Source organism: Vipera berus (assembly GCF_964194415.1).
Source record: "Vipera berus genome assembly, chromosome: 3".
NCBI lineage: Eukaryota > Metazoa > Chordata > Lepidosauria > Squamata > Viperidae > Vipera > Vipera berus.
The window spans coordinates 62,742,564-62,767,463 of NC_138204.1; the positions used below are offsets into that span (position 1 = coordinate 62,742,564).

At 43.2% G+C, this 24,900-nt stretch overlaps 1 protein-coding gene across 2 annotated transcripts in view; it reads left to right on the forward strand.

Annotated features, from left to right (window-relative positions):
- Positions 1 to 6,675: 6,675 nt before the first annotated feature.
- The window catches only part of RNF11 (ring finger protein 11), a 31,229-nt gene continuing 13,004 nt past the window's right edge, over positions 6,676 to 24,900 (forward strand). For both annotated transcript variants that reach the window (XM_081323434.1, XM_081323435.1), the window contains exon 1: positions 6,676 to 7,214. In XM_081323434.1, the coding sequence (XP_081179560.1) occupies positions 7,092 to 7,214 (123 nt within the window). In that variant the 5' untranslated portion in view covers positions 6,676 to 7,091. The remainder of the gene's footprint in view (positions 7,215 to 24,900) is intronic.

The following is a 24,900-nucleotide window of genomic DNA, read 5'->3' on the forward strand; positions in this document are numbered from 1 at the left end:
TGATATAGTGTCATGCAAAGTTTGGTTGTATTGACCTAGCTGCATAACTCACTAGCATATAGTGAGGTTATGAAATAAAGTAGGAAATTTTTGTTCTTTAAAAGGGAAGCTGAAGTTCCAACTTGCTGGGGAATTCAAGTCTTTGCATAGCTTAACAATGGATATATTTTATTTATTTATTTATTAATTTAATTTGTATACCGCCCTTCTCCCGAAGGACTCAGGGCGGTGAACAGGGCAATACATAAAAACAAGATACAAAAATTAAAAATTATTAAAAAGTAATTAAACAGTGCCCGTAATAAATTAATACAGATTAAAAGTTAAAATCCATTTATAAAATCCAACCCCGTCCCATCAGGCCAGGCCAGCTTGTTCAAAGAGATGGGTTTTAAGATCGCGCCGGAAGGAGCGGAGATCGGGCGCCATCCGGAGCTTGACCGGAAGATGGTTCCAAAGATCCGGTGCACCCACAGAGAACGCCCTCCCCCTGGGGGCCACCAGTCGGCATTCTTTGACCGGTGGCACCCTGAGGAGGCCCTCTCTCTGGGAGCGTACTGGGCGGAGGGAAGTTGACGCCGGCCGCAGGTGCTCCCCAAGGAGCACCTGTGTTGATCTTAAAAGATAATTCCGGAATCTTAAGTATGTAATACAACAAAATCATAACAGCCATTTTGACTATGGATCAGCAAGCCTAATTAATAAAGCCCCAGAATGATTTATTTTCTTGCTTATTGGCAAAAAAGAATCCTGAGGTGCACTGCTAAGTAGGATGGAGAGCAAGATGCTTTTTTCCTTTTGTAGTTTATTGAATTTCTGTGGTAAAGGTGTAAGAAAGATGGGGCATTTCCATTCCCCTCCATCAGTTTTTATTCTGTTATAGTTGATGGGTATAATTGATATACCTGTTTTGATAACAAACATTAAATAAATAATTAAATAAAATTAAATAAAATACAAGAAAAAGCCAAAGGCCAGGATTCTAAAGCAAACTGCCTATCAGACCCATGTAGAGAAAAATACCCAAACTGGTAGGATGTTCTGTTTCTCCATGAGTCTGGTCTATTGCTTAGGGATGTCCTGTGTGTGTGTTAAATATCACCCCATGTGGAAGCAAAGCATCCTGCAGAATGACCTTCCTGTTGGATCATGTTTTTCTGCATAGGTCTGGCAGGCAGGTCTATATTCCTAGAATATAGGAATCACAAAGTTCACTACACCAAAGTCTTTTTACAGCAACCTGCTAATCCCACAAAGATAATTAGAGCAATACTCATATTTAAAGTTTCTTATGGCTAAACGTCCCTGATAACCACGATGAGGTGGTCACTGACCCTGAGCCAGACATCCTAGAATGTGAAGTGAAGTGGGCCTTAGAAAAGCTGAGCAAAAAAAGCTTCATTGACTATGCTAAAGCCTTTGATTGTGTGGATCACAACAAACTGGCAAGTTCTTAAAGAGATGGGAGTACCAGACCATCTTATTTGTCTCTTGAGAAATCTATATGCGGGTCAAGAAGCAACAGTGACAACTGGACACGTATCCACTGATTGGTTCAAAATTGGGAAAGGAGTCCGGCAAGGCTGTATACTGTCGCCCTGCCTATTTAACTTATATGCAGAGCACATCATGAGAAAGGCAGGGCTGTTGTTGTTGTTGTTGTTAGCTGCGAAGTCGTGTCCGACCCATCGTGACCCTATGGACAACATTCCTCCAGGCCTTCCTGTCCTCTACCATCTTCTGGAGTCCATTTAAGCTCACGCCTACTGCTTCAGTGACTCCATCCAGCCACCTCATTCTCTGTCGTCCCCTTCTTCTATTGCCCTCGATCTTTCCCAGCATTAGGCTCTTCTCCAGTGAGTCCTTCCTTCTCATTAGGTGGCCAAAGTATTTGAGTTTTAGCTTCAGGATCTGGCCTTCTAAAGAGCAGTCAGGATTGATCTCCTCTAGGACTGACCGGTTTGATCGCCTTGCAGTCCAAGGGACTCGCAGGAGTCTTCTCCAGCACCATAGTTCAAAGGCCTCAATTCTTTGGCGCTCAGCCTTTCTTATGGTCCAACTTTCACTGCCATACATTGCAACTGGGAAGACCATAGCCTTCACTATACGCACTTTTGTTGACAGGGTGATGTCTCTGCTTTTTAGTGTGCTGTCTAGATTTGCCATGGCTTTCCTCCCCAGGAGCAAGCATCTTTTAATTTCTTGGCTACAGTCTCCATCTGCAGTGATCTTGGAGCCCAGGAAAATAAAATCTGTCACTACCTCCATTTCTTCCCCATCTATTTGCCAGGAATTGAGAGGGCCAGATGCCATGATCTTGGTTTTCTTAATGTTAAGTTTCAACCCAACTTTTGCACTCTCCTTCTTCACCCGCAACAAGAGGCTCTTTAGTTCTTCTTCACTTTCTGCCATTAGAGTGGTATCATCTGCGTATCTTAGGTTGTTGATATTTCTTCCGGCAATCTTAATTCCAACTTTTGATTCATCTAGCCCTGCCTTTCTCATGATGTGCTCTGCATATAAGTTAAATAGGCAGGGCGACAGTATACAGCCTTGCCGGACTCCTTTCCCAATTTTGAACCAATCAGTGGTTCCATGTCCAGTTCTCACTGTTGCTTCTTGACCCGCATATAGGTTTCTCAAGAGACAAATAAGATGGTCTGGTACTCCCATCTCTTTAAGAACTTGCCACAGTTTGTTATGATCCACACAATCAAAGGCTTTAGCATAGTCAATGAAGCAGAAGTAGATGTTTTCTGGAACTCCCTAGCTTTCTCCATGATCCAGCGTATGTTGGCAATTTGATCTCTAGTTCCTCTGCCTCTTCGAAATCCTGCCTGTACTTCTGGTAGTTCTCAATTCACATACTGCTGGAATCTAGCTTGTAGGATTTTAAGCATATCTTTACTAGCATGAGAAATGAGTGCAATGGTGCGATAGTTTGAACATTCTTTGGCACTGCCTTTCTTTGGAATTGGAATGTAAACTGATCTTTTCCAATCCTGTGGCCACTGTTGTTTTCCAAATTTGCTGGCAAATTGAGTGTAGCTCTTTTACTGCATCGTCTTTTAAGATTTTGAATAGCTCAGCTGGAATACTGTCACCTCCACTAGCTTTGTTGTTGCTCAGCTTTTCTAAGGCCCACTTCACTTCACATTCTAGGATGTCTGGCTTGAGGTCAGTGACTACCTCATTGTGATTATCTGGGACGTTAAGCTCATTCTTGTATAGTTCTTCTGTGTAATTTTGCCACCTCTTCTTAATCTCTTCTGCCTCTGTTAGGTCCCTGCCATTTTGGTCCTTTATCATGCCCATTTTTGCATTAAACGTTCCCTTCATCTCTCCAATTTTCTTGAAAAGATCTCTGGCAGGGCTAGATGAATCAAAAGTTGGAATTAAGATTACTGGGAGAATTATCAACAACCTAAGACAGACATGTCAAACACAAGGCCCGGGGGCCAGATCCGGCCCGCGAAGTGGTTTCATGTGGCCCGTGAAGCCACCCTGGAAACAGTGAGGGAACGGCCCCCACTGCCTTGGCCCTGGCCCAGAGACCCTTCTGCCAGAGACCTTCAGATCTGTCCCACTCCTGCCCAGGCCCCCATAGACACCCTTGATGTGAACGATGTAGAGCTGGCCATGCCCACCCATTAGGCCACAGGTCTGCAACCTGCGGCTCCGGAGCCGCATGCGGCTCTTTCAGCCGTCTCTTGTGGCTCCCAGTCCTCTGCCATGTGCAGTCCAAAAAAAAAAAGTGGGACTAAAAAAGTTCAACCAATCAATTCAAATATGCAGGGTAGGTGCATATCTCCCCTTGGCTCCACTCTTCAGTCAAACCCTGTTCTGCACATGCACGCATGTACGCGCATGTGCACACATTTTTTGCGGCTCCCAGTTTTTCCTTTTGTGAGGCAACCGGTTCCGAGTGGCTCTTTCACTGTTTCAGGTTGCTGACCCCTGCATTAGGCCATATGCACTCTAGCCATGCCCACCCGGCCCCCTGAGGGCAACTGCAATGCTGATGCGGCCCTCAATGAAATTGAGTTTTATTTATTTATTTATTTATTTATTTATTTATTTATTTATTTATTTATTTTAATTCCATTTATATCCCGCCCTTCTCCGAAGACTCAGGGCAGCTTACAAGCTTAGCAGTAGCCTTCATTCTATGTATATGCCTGCTTATTAGGGCTTTCACACACCCCCTAAGCGGCATTATTACAAAGTCAGCTTAATTGCCCCCAACAATCTGGGTCCTCATTTTACCTACCTCGGAAGGATGGAAGGCTAAGTCAACCTTGAGCCTGGTGGGATGCGAACCTGCACTAATTGCAGGCAGCTGGTGTTACTTAAGGAGGCATTAGCCCACTGCTCCACCAAGGCTCTTTTAGTTTGACACCCCTGACCTAAGATATGCAGATGATACCACTCTAATGGCAGAAAGTGAAGAAGAACTAAAGAGCCTCTTGTTGCGGGTGAAGAAGGAGAGTGCAAAAGTTGGGTTGAAACAACATTAAGAAAACCAAGATCATGACATCCGGCCCTCTCAATTCCTGGCAAATAGATGGGGAAGAAATGGAGGTAGTGACAGATTTTACTTTCCTGGGCTCCAAGATCACTGCAGATGGGAATGTAGCCAAGAAATTAAAAGACGCTTGCTCCTGGGGAGGAAAGCCATGGCAAATCTAGACAGCACACTAAAAAGCAGAGACATCACCCTGTCAACAAAAGTGCGTATAGTCAAGGCTATGGTCTTCCCAGTTGCAATGTATGGCTGTGAAAGTTGGACCATAAGAAAGGCTGAGCGCCAAAGAATTGAGGCCTTTGAACTCTGGTGCTGGAGAAGACTCCTGCGAGTCCCTTGGACTGCAAGGCGATCAAACCCGTCAGTGCTAGAGGAAATCAACTCTGACTGCTCTTTAGAACAGGGGTGTCAAACTCAATTTCATTGAGGGCCGCATCAGCATTGCGGTTGCTCTCAGGGGGCCGGGTGGGTATGGCCAGGGTGGGCATGGCCTACTGGTTGGGCGTGGCTAGAGTGCGTATGGCCTACTGGATGGGCATGGCCAGCTCTACATCGCATCAAGGGTGCCTATGGGGGCCTGGGCAAGAGTCGGACAGATCTGAGGATCTCTGGCAGAAGAAGGGTCTCTGGGCCAGGACCCAGGCAATGGGGGCCGTTCCCTCACTGTTTCCAGGATGGCTTCGTGGGCCACATGAAACCACTTTGCGGGCTGCATCCGGCCCCCGGGCCTTGTGTTTGACATGTCTGCTTTAGAAGGCCAGATCCTGAAGTTGAAACTCAAATAGTTTGGCCACCTAATGAGAAGGAAGGACTCACTGGAGAAGAGCCTAATGCTGGGAAAGGTTGAGGGCAAGAGGAACGTTGTCCATAGGGTTGCGATGGGTTGGACACGACTTCGCAGCTAACAACAACAACAATGGCTAAACCTACCACTCTAGCCAACTGTCACAACTTACAACCTCCCTGAGCTCAGGTCAGAACAGCAACTGGTAGATACTTATTCCACCAGCAGTGAAATCCATTAATACACACCAAATGCCTGAGGAGTCCATGCATACTGTGACAACTTTAAATCACACAATCTTAACTTGAATGGAAAGTAGTTGGAAATGTATATGGCATCAATTGCTATACTAATACAGAAAAATGAAAAATAAAGAATGGTTGTAAGCTGAACAATTGTTGGCATTCTGTAGAATTAACCACATAAGAATTAATTGGGTTTTGCCAATTAATGCATAATTTTTTAGGTATTGTTTTCAACAGTTTGATATGAAGTATCAAGTCAGGTTCTTTGCAAAAGTAGATTGTGGCAATATTGCTTAAGACCTCAGTAAGATCATTTAGTATACAACTTCAAAAGGATTTTGAGGTAGGACAATGTCTAAATGCCTATGAAAAAGTTAAGATTTAAAAACCCACGTTTTTAGGGTGTTTTTAAAAATAACATCCAATATTGTCTTCGCAACAAACCCAACAGAGGAAATATACGTTTTTACAATGCAATCTTACGCTTATTTGCTCAAGTCCAATTGAATTACGTGACCACAAGTAACGTAATATATCTTTAACCTTTGACTAGTCATAAACTAGTGATACTGCAATGTTCAACTAGAAACCATATTGGAATGAATTGAGCTTTTGAGTAAGTGTGCAAAGGATTCAGCTTTTTGCCATCGTTTTTAACAAAAACGTGCCAGAAGTTTCATGAAATGCAAAGCCCCCTCCCCCCTCCCCCTAATAAACATACAACTTGAGGTCTGCTGAGGCCCTATTTTAATTATAAAATTAATCCGCGGTCCATTCTTGTATGCAGAAGGAATCCCTCTCTCAGCCCAATCGTGAGAAACTCTTCAGAAAGCTAGATCCTGGGGGCAGGGGTAGGCAACCTCGGCTCTTTTATGACTCATGGACTTCAACTCCCAGAATTCCTGAGTCAGCATAGCTGACTCAGGAATTGTGGGAGTTGAAGTCCATGAGTCATAAAAGAGCCGAGGTTGCCTACCCCTGTTCCTGGGGTGTTCGTTCCCTTCGGCTCGAAGGGAAGGTGGGACTTGAGCATGCGGCGAGTGAAACCAGGCCGTAGCAAGCGGCGAGCATCAATCCAGGAGGAGGAGCTAGGAGGAGGCCCGGCCGACAAAGCTGGCTTCGTAGACGGCCGGTGACCAGGAAGAAGAACGTCGCTTTAGGCTTAGGGAGGAAACGGGCTTTGTATACCTGGACGCCGCCTCCCCCCTTCACCTAACTCCCGGCGGTCCAGAGGAGCCCCGGGCTGAGGGCCTGATGGTGCTGGAGGGCCGAAGCCTCTCCGCTTCCTTCCTGCTGCTGTTTCGGGGCTAGAGCGGTCGGTGACTGGGCATTCTGACGGAAGGCGAGCAAGAGATGGTCACTCCTCGAGGCGAACGGAGCAGAGGCTAAGCAGCTTAGGTCGGGTAGGGAGCTGGCATGAGCTTCCAGTATTGGGTAGCTGCTGCCCGGGAAAGGCCGAGGGAGGGCCGCCGCTGTCGCCTGGAGCTGCCGTTGTGTTACTGAGAAGGAGAAGACCCCCCACTTCCCTTTGGGGAAGATGGGAAATTGCTTGAAATCGCCCACTTCGGATGATATTTCCCTGCTGCACGAGTCCCAATCGGACAGGGCCAGCTACGGGGATGGGACTGAAGCGGATCAGGAGCCGCCGCCGCCATATCAGGTATTGCGAGGAATCGAGAAGGAACCCGGTCCCGGTTGGGGCTAGAAAGAGAATGACATTCAGCGAGGGGAAATTTTCTTAACGGGGTAGCGGAATGGATCGGTTGCAACAAGGGACGAGAAAGAGGGTCTCGTGGCACCGTAAGGATCGATACTTTTGTAGTGACATTCAAGAGAGAGAGAGAGAGAGGGGAAGGTAACTCGGGGGAGGGGGAGGACACAGCTAGGACGCCTTTAAGGGCTTGTTTTGACCCCGGATTCATCGGGAAGGGAAACAGAAATTACAGTCGCTAATGGACCGATGCAAGATGTCCATCCGTTGATTTCGTGGGTGTGAGTGTTTTGCCTTTAAAAATAAAAGTGTTCTGTTGCCGGTTTGGAATAAATGGCCACCGATGAGCAAACAAAAGTAGGGGATTTCCTTTCACATACGGTTACCAGTAGTAGTACTCTAGTCCCGAGGCCTGAAATTTAACATCTGGCCAGATCTCTCTCATCTAAACCTCCTCCTTCAGTCTGGTGGAGCCAGACCTTCATTCCTTCCTTCTCTCCCTCATTTGTTTTTCAGTACTGCATTAAAAAAGTCAAGTATTCAAAATTCTGTTTGTGGTTTTATAGGCTGACTCTTTAAAGACAAAATATAAGCCACTTAAGCTTGAAATATGGGGCAAAATACAGAGTTTTAAAAACAAACAAACAAACAAACATCCATCTTAGGTGAATTAAGATGTATTAGATTCCAACTGTTTTCCACTAGGAATTCAGCTTTTAATGTCAGTGAATTTTATTTCCAAGTAGTACAGTTAAGACTGCATTTAATTGATTATAATGTTGGGTAGATTTGGTGTTTAATTCTAGGAATTTCTAGTTGTCATTTCTGAAATATTTTTCTTTATCTGGGTCATAAAAGGAGGTTCTAGTTTCTCAGCCTGGGCAAGCTTCCTTTGTTTCTACACAGAGTGACATCACTGTCTGGTGTTGCTTCCTTCTTATTACCTTGTTAAACCAGTAACAATCTCCCTCTCCTTCCCCCACTCTCTTCTCTCTCTCTCTCTCTCTCTCTCTCTCTCTCTCTCTCTCTCTCTCACACACACACACACACACACACACACACACACAGACAGAGAGAGAGAGAGAGAGAGAGAGAGAGAGAGAGAGAGAAATCCTTTTTTGTAATCCTAATAACACATAATTTAGGGAGTTCTGTGGCAATATGCTTTAATTGTTATAACTGTAGCAAGCATAGGAAGTAAACATTTTATTGTTGATTTTCTATCATTCTCTTACCATGTTCTGTTTCTTTCTTCCTCTCTTATTCATCACCAACTTTTTTTTACTACTCTGGAAATATATGACTAATAGCTGGATTAGATCAAAAAAGTGATAAGTGGAGTTCTGCTGATGTTAGAGGAAGAGGATAAGAAGGCAGCTCGTGTTACTCCTTAAAAATTGCTATGGAGTTGGAGGGGCACTGCTCCTGAGAAAAATGAAACATGACCCAAGAAAACTGCAAAAGGTGTGACGATTGTCAAGATTGCTTCTCTGCTCCATTGTACTTAGTGGAGGTCCTCTATTTAACCCTAGAGTTTTAATGACCAATCTACTGTAGCCATTTCTGCACTGGTTAGATAATGGCATTGCATGTTCATTTTCTGCGTGGATAATAATTTATATGCATGTAGTCTGCCTTTTCAACAGCGTTGCTAGTTCTCCTCAGATAACCTTGTGAGGAAGATGAGGCTGCAAGATCATGAATCCCCCAAAGTTCTGTCAATAAACATCGCAATCTACATCCTCCAGATCCTACTTCACTACTATAAACACTGCAGCCCCCTTTTAAAGAATAAATGTACAATAGGGAATTATTCTAGGTTCAGTCCTTGGCACTGGAAAATCAGTAAATATATTCTGAAAATCTAAGCAATATTGCTTAGAGATTTTATTAAAGATTTAAGAAGCCTTGATCTATTCTCAATGCTTGCTTATTTTTTCAGGATATGGGATAGATGTTTTCTTGGGAAATTATTGATGAGCTACCAGTCTTCAGAAATGAATTGTACTCACATCCTAAATATATACTCAGAATTCCGTTGAGTTCAATGAGTTAAATTTCCAAGTAAGTATGCGTAGGATTGCAGCCCTTATATATTTCTTCCAGAGTTTTGCATAATGCTGCTGCTAAGAACAGTAGTCAGAGTCCAGTGAAACTACTCATGCATGTGTAAAACTCTCATCATTTCATCATTTATTTCCACTTAACAGAGTGTCTACCACTAAACAACTTTTAAGCTTCTAAGTTTGTATTTTGTTGCATGCATATATGATGCACTCGGTCAATTACAATCCATCCATACGTATTTACATCAAGGTGTAAAAATATTTCAAGAAGTTTAGATGATAGTAAATAAATTATAGCAAGCATTTAGCTTAATGCAATGAATTATTTTGAATGCTAATGCTAAGTATACAATAGCTGCAATTGATTTGTTTACCTGAGTAATTTGACAGATAAATGAAAGAAAGATGGCTGGTATATAGTACTGTATACTCTAGCATTACACTCCTATGCATGTTTAGTTAGAAGTAAGTGTTGCTGGGGATATTCTAGAGTTACCAGTTTTTCTAGTGCTTGTTTGTAGCCCAGATCTGGTAGTTCCAGATATATGCCTTCATAACACTTTCATTTCACACAGTTTCTGAAAGTAAACTTTACTGAAAACAGCAGAACTTTCTTCCACATTTATATTCACAGGATTATGTTATGTTAGAAGAATTATTGTGTGTTTTACCTTGAGTGAATCCTTTTCAACTCAGCAGGATTTACCTTGTGCATTGGATAACTATGGCTGCAATCATATGCATATATAAGGGAGTAAACCCTATTAAACTTATTAAAACTAATTTGCAGGTAAACATACATAGGAATGGGACGAATAGCTGCATGGAAATAATATAAATGTTAAGATCAGTACTAACTGGGATTAAGTATATTAAATATTGCACTACAAGACAAGAACATTGCTTATCTTTCAGAGCGTTGTATAGCTTTAAAAAGCAATAAGCTGTGTACTGCCATTTATAAAAAGTTTTTTTTAGCATTGCCAAGATTGTAACAGCTACCAATAGGCAGAACATCAGTTATTTTCAGAAGTGCCCATTTCAAGGCGTATTACTAATAGAAACTGAGCATTCTTATTTATGCTAAAAACAAGGACTATGTTATTCTGAACTCTGATATTTAGAATTCACTTTAAAAAAATATAAAAGGATTTTCATTTTTGTTCCCTTTTTTATAAAATATAAAGTTAGTCTACAAAGCTTCATAGATAATTTTATAGTAGCAATGAAGAAAATACATAAATTCAGTACATATTTACTCACAATTAAATTGTAAATTTATAAGTAAATCTTCTGTTACAATTAGAATTACTTCCAAGTGGGTTAGGGTTTGAATAATACAGTTTGGTTTGCTTCTTTAAATTATTTCCGAGTTTTGCTTTTAATTCATTTTTTCTGTTTTCCTCCCTATTTTTTATGGTTTATTGTTGATGATTTTTATAGCACTTCAGAATTATGACAGTGCATATATAGTTAAGCATCTGAAAGTTTTATGAATTTAATCATATCACTTCTCCATTTATTGTGATTCACATAAAGCTCACTGTATTTATAATCCATAAATGAGTAACAAATAACTTTACAAAAACAAAGCACAGAAATCTTCCCAGCTATTTATGGGCCTGACATCTGCAGAATCAGGTTAATCTCTCTTGCTATTTAATTAAAGTATGCTGAAAGTGAATATCATAGATGAATATAACCTTCAAGGTAAAAGTATTTTTGAATTCTAGCCGTCATCAGATGTTCAACAATTATGGAGAGAAGATGTGGTTCATACTCTGATTCTCCCCTCTGTTGCCTTTTCCATCTAGCCCAGAAGAAAAGAATGTTATGAACATTCAACATTGCTGTACATACCGTATTTTCCGGCGTATAAGATGACTTTTTAACCCATGAAAATCATCTCAAAAGTTGGGGGGTCGTCTTATACGCCCAGTCGTCTTATACGCCGGAAAATAGTACATAAATCAATCGAGCGCCCCCGTTCTTGCAAAGCAACTTCAAGGCTCCTTAGTCCAGTCCCCCCTCCAACATGACTCTCCCTTCCCACCCCCAAGAGCCTCTCAGCCCCTTCCCCTCCCCCTTGCAAACGCCAGACCCCGGGAGCTCTTGCGTCTATTCCAAAGGGTGGGTGGAAGGAAAAGCCTCTTTTGGCTCTGGCTTGGCTGCAAGTCAGCGAGCCCGGGAAGGCACGCCCTCCCCTCTCACTGTGGAGGAAGCAGGGCAGGCTGGCGTCTGGCGGGAGCCGGCAGGGCAGTCCTGCGCACGTGCGCGCTCCCCAGCTCCTAAGGAGTCCTCGGGGAGCCATGGCAGGCGCCTCACACTCCTCCCTCTTGAAGCAGCATCGGCGGAGCCGTCCGGCGTTGGGCGGGAGCCGGCAGGGCAGTCCTGCACACGCACGCACTCCCCGGCTCCTAAGGAGTGCTCCTTAACAGCCGGAGAGCGCGCGCGTGTGCAGGACTGCCCTGCCGGCTCCCGCCCAACGCCGGATGGCTCCGCCGATGCTGCTTCAAGAGGGAAGAGCGTGAGGCGCCTGCCATGGCTCCCCGAGGACTCCTTAGGAGCTGGGGAGCGCGCGCGTGTGCAGGACTGCCCTGCCGGCTCCCGCCAGACGCCAGCCTGTCCTGCTTCCTCCACAGTGAGAGTGGAGGGCGTGCCTTCCCGGGCTCGCTGATTTTCCGGTGTATAAGACGAAAAATCTTGAAAATCATCTCAAAAGTTGGGGGGTCGTCTTATACGCCCAGTCGTCTTATACGCCGGAAAATACGGTATGCCTTTGCATTTTTATTTCCTAAGTCCCTTATAACATTAGTGGTGTTTTTGTGGGGTGGGTTTTATTATTTGATTTTTCTGCTTCACTTGTGATCAAGTCTTCAGAGCTTTCAACCTGAGCATACAAGATCTATAAGAGGTCTTACTGTTTATACTTTAGCATATGAGAATAGGAACTGCCAGGTCTCAGTGTAATTTCATTTTGTTCATACATTAGTAAGTCACCAAGAAAGTTATTTTTCTCAGCTTCAGATACATCATCTTCTGGGACCTTTAAATTATTAACTCTGTTTCTTGCTTGGTAGTGTCCATCCATCTTGCTTAAAGCCTCTTCTATCCTTTTTTGTAATGTTGCTTTAACAGAACTGCTGTATTCATAAATGATGCTAAAGGACTCTTTCTGGTCTATCTAGAAATGATGTCATTTTGGTGGGTCTGTGGCCAGTTTTAAATGAATGTATCAGACCTTCTTCCTCATGCCATTTCTTGACATGCTCTAGATTTCTTAGTGCTGTTATCTGTGGCATCTCGGATGACTTGTGGAGAAGAAAACCAGCATGTCTTGAGTAAGAGGTATTTTTTATTTTTACCATCATCTCATGTTATTTTCTAAACTTAAGTATATAGCTTTTTTCTCTTTTTTGTAGCAAAAGGAGCAATACAAACGTTCTTAAAGACAGTTTTGAATCATCTCATTCTTAAAGACTAAGTTTAGAAAAATCTGAACATTGCCAAAACACAGTCTCCGTTTTTTAAGACTTTCAGTGGGGTTTTCCGTGCCAATAAAATACTCTCTTTTCCGTATCAGTTAGGAATTCAAGTAACTCTTTCCAAGTTTAGATGGAAGGGCAATCAGCGTCTCACCTACACAGAGTGAGGAGGTTTGAATTGCTTTTTTATTGTGCCATTTCCTCTGCTCTTTTCATTACTGTCTGAAGCATGTAAGTAAGATTCATGAATTTTGAAATGAGTTTTGAAATCCTCTGTCTTGTTTGTGTTTTCCTCTGCTATTGGGCCTCATCTGAAATTATTTTGACTGGAGCTCAGAGACTTCAGGAATGAGTAAATTAATAAATAAATAGGCATGCAGTTAGGACATCTGAATAGAAATGGGAATATAATAAGGTTAGCTGAATTTTAGTCATGCAGATTATTCAAACCATGCTCTGCTGGCCCATTTTGTTTAATCTTGTTTTCCATCCAACTGTCTAACTACTGGCAATCATTTCCAGAATATAAAATAATTATTGTTACAATTATTAAATCTTAATACTTTTTTAGTGACAAATATGTAGAACATTAAACTGCTGTCATATAAAGGATACCTATATGTAGCAGTGATACACTTAGGAAGTCACTTAAAATTTTATAACACTTTGATTTTCTGCAAGATGCTAAAGGGAGAAAAGCCCCTTCAACTCTTAATCAATTTAAATGCGTGTATAGGATCTAAACCAGGGCTTTTCAACCTTTTCACCCATTGTACCACTTTTAGGATATGGCAACATCTGAGTAACACCAGTCGCCTAGCAAGGTGTCAAAAACTTGATGACCAGAAAAAAAGGAAAAAAGTGAGGAAGTACAGGTAGTCCTCAACTTACAATAGTTCGCTTAGTGACTGTTCGAAGTTACAATGACACTGAAAAAAGTGCCCAAGCCACAACCGAGCAAGACGCCTGCCTGCCCGCCCAGCAGCGCTCTTCCTCCTGTCCGAGGTTTTCATTGTTGTGAGCATTTATGTTGAGGATTGGCAGCGGGGGTGGGGTGTTTGGTTTTTATCCCCCCCCCCCACCTCTGCCAGTGGTTGCAGCAGGGTTTGGTCACTTCACATGACCCTGTGACACTGTGACTGTCATAAATATGAATCAGTTGCCAAGCATCTGAATGTAAATCGCAAGATCCTGGAGTTGCAACATTCCAGCTAATTGGCGCTTCTTCTGGGCTCAGCAGATGTGCCAGGATCAGCGCCAAGCTCCAGCTGGAGTCTGGCACTGATCCTGGCGCTTCCACTGAGCCCTGACAGCCCCGAAGAAGTGCCAATCAGCTGGAAAGCGGTTCTGGTCCTGGCCCTTCTGCTGAGCTCTGACAGCCCTGCAGCTCCAGCCATCTCTCACTCAGGCTTGTGGGGTGCTGCCACCGGTTCAGCTCATTCCCCTCCCCCGCTACCACTTTTCTAGGATGGTCGCGTACCACCTGCCAGGTGCCAGTGTACCACAGGTGGTACCTGTACCACCGGTTGAAAAGCCCTGATCTAAACTACTAATAATGAAAAAAACATTATTTGTACAATGGCTTTCCTTCTGAATTGTTTGGATGAAAAGATAATTATTTCTTTATTATTTGCACATATCTTAAAATCATTTAAATATTAAGTAAATGTACTTAGAATATTGATTTCAACAAACAGCTTCGAGCATTAATAAATATTAAGTCACATATTTCCTGGCTCAGTGCAGAAAATGGCTTTGAATAATCTCTGCAAACTAGGCATTTTTCAGATATAGTGATTGGGAATTTGAGGAATTTGTAGTCTCGTTACATCTGGAAGGCACCCAATTTGGTGAAAGATGATCTTGAAAACCTTTCCCAGAGGGACATGTGGGCAAAAAGTGCTTTAATACATAAATTTGAAATTTTGAAATCTGGTGAAGTTTCAAATATAATGGGAAGGTTACATGTTAGCTTAAGAAATAAGAAATCTCTTCTATCAATTCAACAGTAGGACTATGATGATGTGAGCCATTTTGATTGAAAATAACATGTTTCCTGTGACAAGACCTTCTGTCAAGCCAAGTTCTTCTTGAATCATTGGGTATTGGCAGATACTGATTGAGACAGATTTATGGCCATAAGCAACAACAGATTAAATGCCTCTGTTGCTCAAATCAGGTTGTATAAAATTGGATAAGGTAAAGTTGGATAAAATCTATATCTTGCTGAACTGATCTAATCTAAGATATATAAAATCTATATCTTGCTGAACTGATCTCTTAGGTGTTCAGGAGACAAACTAGCTGGCTTCTTGCCACTCTCTTTTATCCAGAATTCACTACCATATCATTCTTTCTTTAAAGGAGTTCTGTTTTTTCAAGAGAAATCTGGACATATTATCAATGGATGGAGAAAAAAACTAGACTACACTCTTTTTTTTAAGATCATCACCATTTTCATCTTTGAAAAGTACTGCATTAATTTGATCCATAATTGGCTGGGTTCACGCAACATGCTAAGTCAAAATTTAACCATGAACTGGCCTAATCAAAATGTCCCTCCTTACATCCCACCATCCATACATTAGCAGGTTAGTTCTTCAAACTGAATATCCAAGTTCATTGTGTGCCCACTTTGCCTATTCCCTTCAATGTTACCTCAGGACACCGTGATATATAATTTAGTTGCATCTCAACTGTTGTAAGATACTGTACATGAGATTGTTTTGAGAATCCGCTGGTACAGAATGCTGTGGCTAGTCTCCTGATGGGACCATGTATAGAAAGCCTGTGTTTCCCTTGTTACACCAGTTTTACTAGTTATTGGTCCAGAGTAATACCTTCAGCTCTTCTGAGAAAGCATCTCAGGACAATAAGATACCATATCTCCCACTGAAAGGGTGGAGAATGAGACTTTTACAAGGGGAGATCACCGAGGTATTCTCGTCCCATAAATACTCCCAAACAAGCGACAAAATACACTGTTTAATGACTGAGTGTAGAATAAATAGCTCCTACTAATATCAGTATTAGGATTTATAAGAGAGATAAAGAGAACATTTCTTCCTTTCTGTCTATCTGATCAAAATGAGTGTAGCAGGGCTTTGTAATATTGAAGCTGCCATTGCCACAGGATGTATTCCTCTGCTCCAAAAAATTACTTCCCTGTGGCCCAGTAAAAATTACAACAGTAATTCTCTCTCAAATATCATTTTGCATCCTGGAAAATCATTCGCGCTCTCTCAGCTCACCTCACCAGGTTGTTGTTGTGGGGAAACTAGGAGGAGGAAGGAGTATTAGTTATTAGTTGGGTTATTTATAAAGCAATAAAAGTGGGATAAAAGTCTAATAAAATAATAAAATAAATTTTAATAAAATTTTAATAAAATAAAAATAAAATTATTTTCTCCTCCGCCAGTATAAATAAATTTATTATGAAGCTACAATTAGGCTTTTGTTACAAGCAATGAAAATGTGGTCTAAAATTTTACTCGGGTAATGTACTGATGTCTACATTTCATTGTCAGATGTGTTGTCTTGAATTATTTTGAGATCACATTTGATATCATTGATTTGTTGGATCCAATTTACCTTATACATGCAAGAAGTCTTCAATTAAGCAATATTATTTTATTGCTGAATCTCAGTATTATGGTTTGTTGCACAGTCTGCCAGATGTTCAAACTGTATTTGGCATTTTTGTCAAGGACCTGGGATAGACAGATGTGGATGTTTGATGGTGTTACAGTTGTTGCTTCAGGATATAAGCTGTTCCAAGTAAAGCTGCCTTTTACAATTGACTGTTGGTAAATTTATCAATCCTGGTGGTGTTCAAGTTGTGCTCCAGTTGTTGTTACTTATTATTATTATTTGTTAAGGCCACCCAATTCCAATAAAATTCTGGGTGACTTATATGATATTAAGTATGCAATTAAAAACATGACATACCAAAATATAACTGCTTGGACAAGATAACAGCAACAATCCATTTTTATTTACCAAGTCGCAGCTGAGTTGTAGCTGCTCAAAATACAATATTAAAATCAAAAGTGAGTGCTATATTGTATATCCTATCAAACAGTAATAACTAACCTACCCATGTTTATTATAGTCTTGCATACACAAATTACTTGTAAGACCCACCCATAATATGCATTATCCTGTACATTTCATTTCCTATCAGCGTAGGCAGCCACAAATGAGCATTCTATAATTTTTTTCAAATGTTTGTGTAGTTGGGGCCTTGACCCAATACTTGTGTTTTCATTTCTATTCCTCAGTATGAGAAGAGAGAGGAGGACCTTTTAATATTTTTTTTCTTTGCATATACAGTATTATGCGAAACAATCAGCTTTTAAAAAGTAAATTTACAGGTTTTATCAAAACTTGATGTTGTCCTTGCTGATCTTGCCTCTTATTTCAGTCATCCCTTTGAATGATACTTGGATATTTTAACAACTGAGACCATCCTATAACGTTTCTATTTAAACATTTGCAATATACGCACCTTTCCTCTTCTCACTGAATGTTTAATAATCACAGAGTAAATCACTGCCTACAACAATTCAGTATTTTAAGTTAAATATTAGTACCCAACCACTTATCTCAATCTATTGATGTATGTTATGTATGTATATTTCATAATTACATTTAAAATCAATTCTAAGAAGTTTCTAGCCTCCACTAAGAAACCAGCAGCAAGGTGACCACGCTGAGGAAAATTAAGGTTAAAATTAAATCTCATTAATGCTTTTCTTTGCATAGAATTTCTGTGTCACATTTTTAACACTATCTGTTTTTTTATATGAATTCTTCAGGTATCTTTCAGCATTTTAGTTAATTCTATAAGAAAACTACAGTTTCCATATTGAAAACTATCATAAGATTTTATTTTTCTGCTGCATCAGAAATCTGTATTGGCAGATGTATTTGTAGCCAAAGTGACACATGTTTTTTGAACTGGTAAAATTCTCTTTGTATATTTTAACAATTGAATTTTGGCTTTGGTAGAGTGATTATAGCAGAGCATCTGTTTTCAATAATTTCTTCCTTTAAGAGAAAATATCTTAAATTTTATTTCCTAAATTTCAAATATTATGCCAAAATGCTTAGATTAGATAGGTGGCTAAGACTGCAGCTCTCAAATTAAAGGAGAAATGGAACAGTATCCATATTTTGTCTCTAATAACAATTTGTATATGGTGGACAGATTTTTGGTTTATGATGTAATAGCCCTGTTGTATTCCTAAATGCTTTAGGAATACAAAAGTTGTAGCATATATTGTGTGAAGCATAACATACGGTTCTTGATGACTTGAGGAATGTAGAGTGCTTTTTTAGATATAATAATCACTATCTAGGTAGCTCTTGAGCATGGAAGAATTTTGAATGTACAGTATTATTTGCAGTTGCTACACAACTCTGGGTGCTGCAGTTTTTAGAAGGAAATTACAAAAAGTCATATCCTAGTCAGAATTCTGCCTTGCATTTTCTCTGGATCAGTTGAATTAGAAGGGAAAAGATTCAAAGTCACATTTACAGGACACAAGAATAACATCAGAATAGCTCTGGATAGCTGATCTAGTAGAATTTATATATTTCTCTATTTTATGTGGTAGTTGCTTAGCTTTTATTTCTGATATTGCTTCATGCTGCATTGATATAGTCTATTTAGACTCTGCCAATCATAGCTTGTTTTACTGTCTGAAACACAGCTTTAATGGTCAGCCCATGATTAATGTACCGTATATACTTGAGTATAAGCCGAATTTTTCAGCCCACTTTTTGGGCTGAAAAAATCCACTTCGGCTTATACTCCAGTGAACAAAAAAAAAGAGGACTTGCGCGCGGCCGAGGCTTCGGTGCTTCCCTCCAGAGGAAGAAGGCGCTGGATGCGTCCGGCTCCGTGGGGAAGGGGGAGCGGCGGCGGGGGTGACGGAAAAGCCGCAAAAACGGTAGGAGAGATGCTGACTGGCGGCGGCCTCGGAGGAGGCGGAGGGGGAGGAGGGAGGGAAGGGTGACCGGGCGGGGGAGGGGGGGTGAGCCAGAAGGAAAAGGGAAACTCATCCCGCAGAGCGGTTGCGAAAAGAGGGAGGAGATAAGCCAGCCCGGTACCTGGATCCGCTTCCTGTGTCTCCTCCGCTCTGCCATGATGTCCCCGTTTTGCTCTCCTGGTGACGTGGGGCTGAGCCGGAAAAGGGGAAGGGGGAGACCGAGGGAGGGAGGAAGGAAGAGAGAGAGAGAGACGGAGCCAGCGTCAGCCAGCGGGCTCACGAGGGGCAGCAACCTCGCGAGAGGCCGCGCGCAAGCCCTTGGGGAGGCAGGGCGGGAGCGCAGTCTGGCCGCTGGGCTTCCTTTCCCTCTTGTCCGCATCGCTGCAAGGAATTGCGTTGTTTGGGGACGGCGACGCTCGCCCATTCACACGCTGTCCAAACGCTGGTCATTTGCTGCGGGGCTCCCGCTTGGAAGGGAAGGGAAGGGAAGATTTGTGAGGGGAAGATGCCCTATCGGGGTGGACATAAGGATCCTCCTCCTGAAAAATGTTACCCCAAGTATTCAAGCCAGTCTGTCCCAATAACCTGGGAAGCCTTTCCAAATCCCAGGCTGGTTGTAGTCAGGGTGACCTTCGCGCATCTGGAAGGCACCGAGAGAGCGTTTTTTGTTGAATTGGAGCCATGGGCTAGTCGTGGTGAAGGCACTTGTAGGCGAAGCAAATCACAAAAGCCCCCAAATCCTTCTAAATGCAGCCCACGGGCGAGCTTCCCAAGTTGTTTTAATTTAGTTTGCACGTGGCAATAGAAATAAGCTTTTTTCCTCCTCAGCGGATCGGTGCGGTGAAGAGGCTGGGCTTCCTTCGGGGGGCCTTTCATTCCTGTACAAGGGGGAAGGGGAACTCTCTGCTTTTGTGTGTGTGTGTGTGTGTGTGTCCCATCTGCAAAGCTGCCGAGGAAGGAGAAGCGGGATACTGGTTGGGTGGAGGAGGCAGTGGCGGCGGCGGAGGCGGCCGCAGCACCGGCAGCCTTCCTAGCAGCGGCAGAGACAGAGGCGGCGGCGGAGGAGGAGGAGGCGGCGGCAGCAGCCAAGCGGGAGGAGTCGTGATCCCTCGCTTCTGCTTTCCCCCCCCCCAGCCCGGGAAGCCTCCTTCTCCTCCACCCCTCCCCCCCCAGCCCGGACCCCCTCCTCTCCCGGCCTTTTCCCCGGCGCGCACCTCCCCAAACGTCAGCAGGTCTCCTGTTCGCCCGCCGCCCCGCTTTCCTTCCTGAATTTTGCGCTTCCTTACCCAACTCCAAACTTTCTCTAGCGCCCCTGTGCTTTAGGAGGGGGAACCAAAGGCGGAGCCATTTCTCTATGCCCCCCCCCGCTTTTGCCGCTCCCCCACCCAACCAGTATCCCGCTTCTCCTTCCTCGGCAGCTTTGTAGATGGGCCACACACATGCACACACAAAAGTGGCAAAAGCGGGGGGGGGGAGAGAGAAACGCCTTGTTCTCTCGTCTCAGCAGAGACTTGTTTCGGGGGATCCAGCCTCTGTCACCCCCTTCTCTCAGCTGGGCAGCTGAGAGAAAGGGGCGGCAGAAGCTGCATCCCCCGAAAGAAGTCTTTGCCGAGAAAATGGGCGCTGAGATTTTCTCGGCGAAGACTCACCTTCTCCCGTTCACCTTCAGCAGCTCCGCCAGGCCCGTCCAGTGCCCTGCTAGCAGAGCTTGACAAATGCAAAAGCTGCTTTGGTTAAACACTGGAAGGTTTAGTGATTAACCCACCCCACCCCACCCGGTCTTCTTGCTGTTTCTCCCCATCCTCACTCCTACCCACAGGGGCTCTCTGCCTCTTCTACTACTTCTTTTTCTTTCTTTCTTTTTTGCTGAGGTGTGCGTCTCTCTCTCTCTCTCTCTCTCTCTCTCTCTCTCTTTCTCTCTCTCTCTCTCTCTCTCTCCCTCCCTCCCTTCCTCCACACACACACATTCTTCGGTAAAGAGATTCACTCGATCCATGGTTTCAAGGTTGGGGTAGAGAAATCCCGGTTTGTTTCAAGAAACCGGGGTGGTCTATGAGCCTATAGGTTTTAGACTTTGCATCTTGTTTTGCTTCCTCGGTTCCCACGAAGCCCGAAACTCTTTTTTTTCCCCCCTCTGGTTTCTGCCCAACTGTCAACTCGTGGTAAAACAAACAAACAAACAGAAAGCCCTTGCCTCTGGTTCCTGAGGAAAGAAAAAGTTGAGGCGAGAAGTGGAGAACATTCCCTTCTTCGTTGAAAGCTGAAAGCAAACGCGCTGCAAAATTCGTTCATCCTCATCCTCATCCTCTCTCTCTCTCTCTCTCTCTCTCTCTCTCTCTCTCTCTCTCTCTCTCAAACGAATTGAACAGGCACCCAAGCTATCAGGTGACGGCGTTCACGCTTGGGTGTTTGTGCGGATCAGAAACGGAAGGAGAAATTCATTTCTGCTTGCAATTCACTATCTCGGGCATCCCTGAGAGAAGAGAGCTTTTAAAGAAGCAGCCACTTCCCATCTTTTTCATTCTTAGTTCAACTGCAGGGACCGCCGCCTTTCGTTCGGATCCCCAGGCTCTTTTGCTGGCCGGGCTTCCTTTTTTAGGGTTCCTGGGATTGCGCGGTAAATGCGCCTTTCCGAAGGGGAGTAAGTTTGGCTTACGCGCTTCTTTTCACCATGTGGGATCGCCTGTCGTTTCAAGGGTTCTAACACAGCCTTTCTTTGCCGTTACCTTTATTTGTAACCCAGTTCTTTGTGTGTAACTGCTCTCCTCCTGTCTGGCTTTAGCAGGGAAACGGAGGCAAGTACCAGGTAGGATGGCTGGATATGATCAACCACAAATAACGCTGCAATTAAATCTGCAGAAACTCTCCACCGGTGAAGAAAAGACAACAGAAGCTCGTGAAACACAGCTTTTCTTTTTCACAATCGAAAATCAGAACTCAGATGGAGGATTGGAAAATGAATTTTTTCTCTGGGCAACATTCTGGCTCCTTTTAACAATGCTGAGCCTCCGCTTCTGTTTTGTTTGGCTAGAACTGAGCTGATGGGTTTAGGAAAATTGACAAGGGAGTAAAACCTTCCCTTTTCAATCAAAGGAAAGGGACATCGGTCGCTGGTCATTTACTTCCGTGGTGTTAAAATGTTAAGGTCAATGGTTATAAATTGCTCGATTCTTCTCAGGCATTAGATAAATGGGTGGCAAGCCTCCGCTGAGAGAATGGGGCGGTGGAAGCTTGTCTCTGTCTCTGTCTCTGTCTCTCTCTCTCTCTCTGTCTCTCTCTCTCTCTCTCTCTCTCTCTCTCTCTCTCGTGTGTTATCTCGAACCAGATGGGATGGCAAAGTCAAATGCAAATGGGGATCTTGCAGATCTTGCCCTGCCTTTCCCCCCATGGTTACCTTCTGTTCTTGATGAGCTCACGAGTGCTCAAGGACAAAATAGGGCGGGGCAGACCCGGCAGTTAAAAATAGGATGCAGATAAAAGGAAAGGTAAGGAGGGGTTCAGGTTGAGAGGAGAGGCTGCGTAGCCTTAGTGTAACTCCTGTTTGGGCTGACTGGGTTGCCTCCGATGGGCTCTGACAGTGGAACAGAATGGAATAGAAAATATGGAATGGAATGGAACAGAACGTAGAACAGAACAGAACAGAACAGAACAGAACAGAACAGAATAGAATAGAATAGAATAGAAATATAGAAAGTGAATAGAATAGAATAGAATAGAATAGAATAGAAATATAGAAAGTGAATAGAATAGAATAGAATAGAATAGAATAGAATAGAATAGAATAGAATAGAATAGAATAGAAATATAGAAAGTGAATGGAATAGAATAGAATAGAATAGAATAGAATAGAATAGAATAGAATAGAATAGAATAGAAATATAGAAAGTGAATAGAATAGAATAGAATAGAATAGAATAGAATAGAATAGAATAGAATAGAAATATAGAAAGTGAATAGAATAGAATAGAATAGAATAGAATAGAATAGAATAGAATAGAATAGAATAGAATAGAAATATAGAAAGTGAATAGAATAGAATAGAATAGAATAGAATAGAATAGAATAGAATAGAATAGAATAGAAATATAGAAAGTGAATAGAATAGAATAGAATAGAATAGAATAGAATAGAATAGAATAGAATAGAATAGAGCTGGAAGGGACCTTGGAGGTCTTCTAGTCCAGCCCCTTGCTCAAGCAGGAGGACCTATACCAGTGGTGGTGAACCTATGGCACGCCTGCCAGAGGTGGCACTCAGAGCCCTCTCTGTTGGCACGTGCGCCACCACCGCTGCCAGCAGCAGGTCCTTGTCGGTTGGTGGACTGGAAGAAAAGGGAGGGGGAAGCATTTTACATGCGTGCATGCGCGCACGGGGCCACGAGCAGGCACATGCTGCAAAGGGGGCGGGGCTAGTGCCTGCGTGATACTCACTAGCCCAGCCCCGTTCTCACGTGGTGCGGTGCCTTGTATCTACACCCTGCGGCGCGGCGGTTGGCGTTTTTGTGCCTTGCGGTACGGTGGCCCATTTTTTGCTCCCCCTTTTTTTTCGTGCCAGAGGCGGCACTCAGAGGCGCCTCCCTGTCCCCTCCCCCGAGGGCACCAGAATGCCGATGCTGCCTTGGCACTTTGTGATAAACAAGTGGGTTTTGGCTTGCGGTTTGGGCACTCGGTCTCTAAAAGTTTCGCCACCACTGACCGATACCATCTCAGACAGGTGAATGTCCAGTCTCTTCTTAAAAACCTCCAGTGATGGAGCACTCTTGATTTCTGGTGGCAAGCTGTTCCACTGGGCAGCTGAGAGAAAGGGGCGGCAGAAGCTGCATCCCCCGAAAGAAGTCTTCGCCGAGAAAATGGGCGCTGAGACGCCTCATTCTCTCGCTCAGCGGAGACTTCTTTCGCGAGATCCAGCCTCTGCCGTGCTGCACCGAGAGAACAGCAAGCCGCCCCATTCTCTCGGCGGAGCACTCCACCGCCCCATTCTCTCGGCGGCTTGCCACCCCATTCTCTCATCTCAGCAGAGACGTCTTTCGGGGGATCCAGCCTCCAGCTGCTGCATTTCCCAGCCTCGGCTTATACTCGAGTCAATAACTTTTTCCAGTTTTGGGGGGTAAAATTGGGGGTCTCGGCTTATACTCGAGTCGGCTTATACGGTAGCTTCTGTTTCTTGTATGTATCTTCGGTGAAAACTTGGCATGGGTATTAGAAATAGTTAATATTTAAATGAAATCATTCTTGGATGTGTGCCCTGGGAATTAAAACTGCATAGTCACTGCTTGCAGAGAGAGACAAGTTATGGCTTATTGCAAACAGAAATATAGACTTGTTATACAGTCTACAGTAATTTATTGCAAATATAGAAAGGCCAGTGCAGTGGCAAAGTTTTTCTAGTTTTTTTCTGACAGTTTATTGTAAAAAGCCAAAAAATCTGCTCATTTTGAACTGTGCTGTATGAAGCAGTTTTCTGTCTTCCTGTGTATAATTACTGCAAGGTGGAAGGGAATATATGTCAGATTTATTGACCTGAGATGTTATGCTTTGACCTGGCATTTTATTAACTATCACTTTGTTTTAATCAATAACAATCAGGACATTTTCCTGTTTATGAGCACTAATAGCCACATAGCACAAATAAATGAGTGAAACTCTTAGTGTTGGAGTATCATGTTAAGATCCATGTTATCTCCTAAGTGTGTGCTTATTTCACAAAAATCATTGTAGCCTCTGCAGACATAATGAACCAGGTGACAAAAAGAGAGTGCCATTCAGACAATAATGTCTATTTGTACAATTGCCACTGATATTCCTCATTATATCCTGTGATCTATCCCTGTCTGTGGTCCAGTTGCTTAGCTCTTCAGATTGTAATTTCAAATACTTGCACTTCATTAATGAGGTATAACCTCCAGATTGTCCATGTGGAGCCCCATGGAGCCTGGACCTAACCTATGTTGTTAAAGGGGGTTTCCCGGTGAGACCTGATACTGGAACTTTTGCAAGATAAAACAAAACTTATTGCACCTGGTGAGTACAGGAACCAGGTGAGGAAAGAGCTGAGGGTGAAAACTCAGCTGTCTGGAATAGTCCCTAGGATA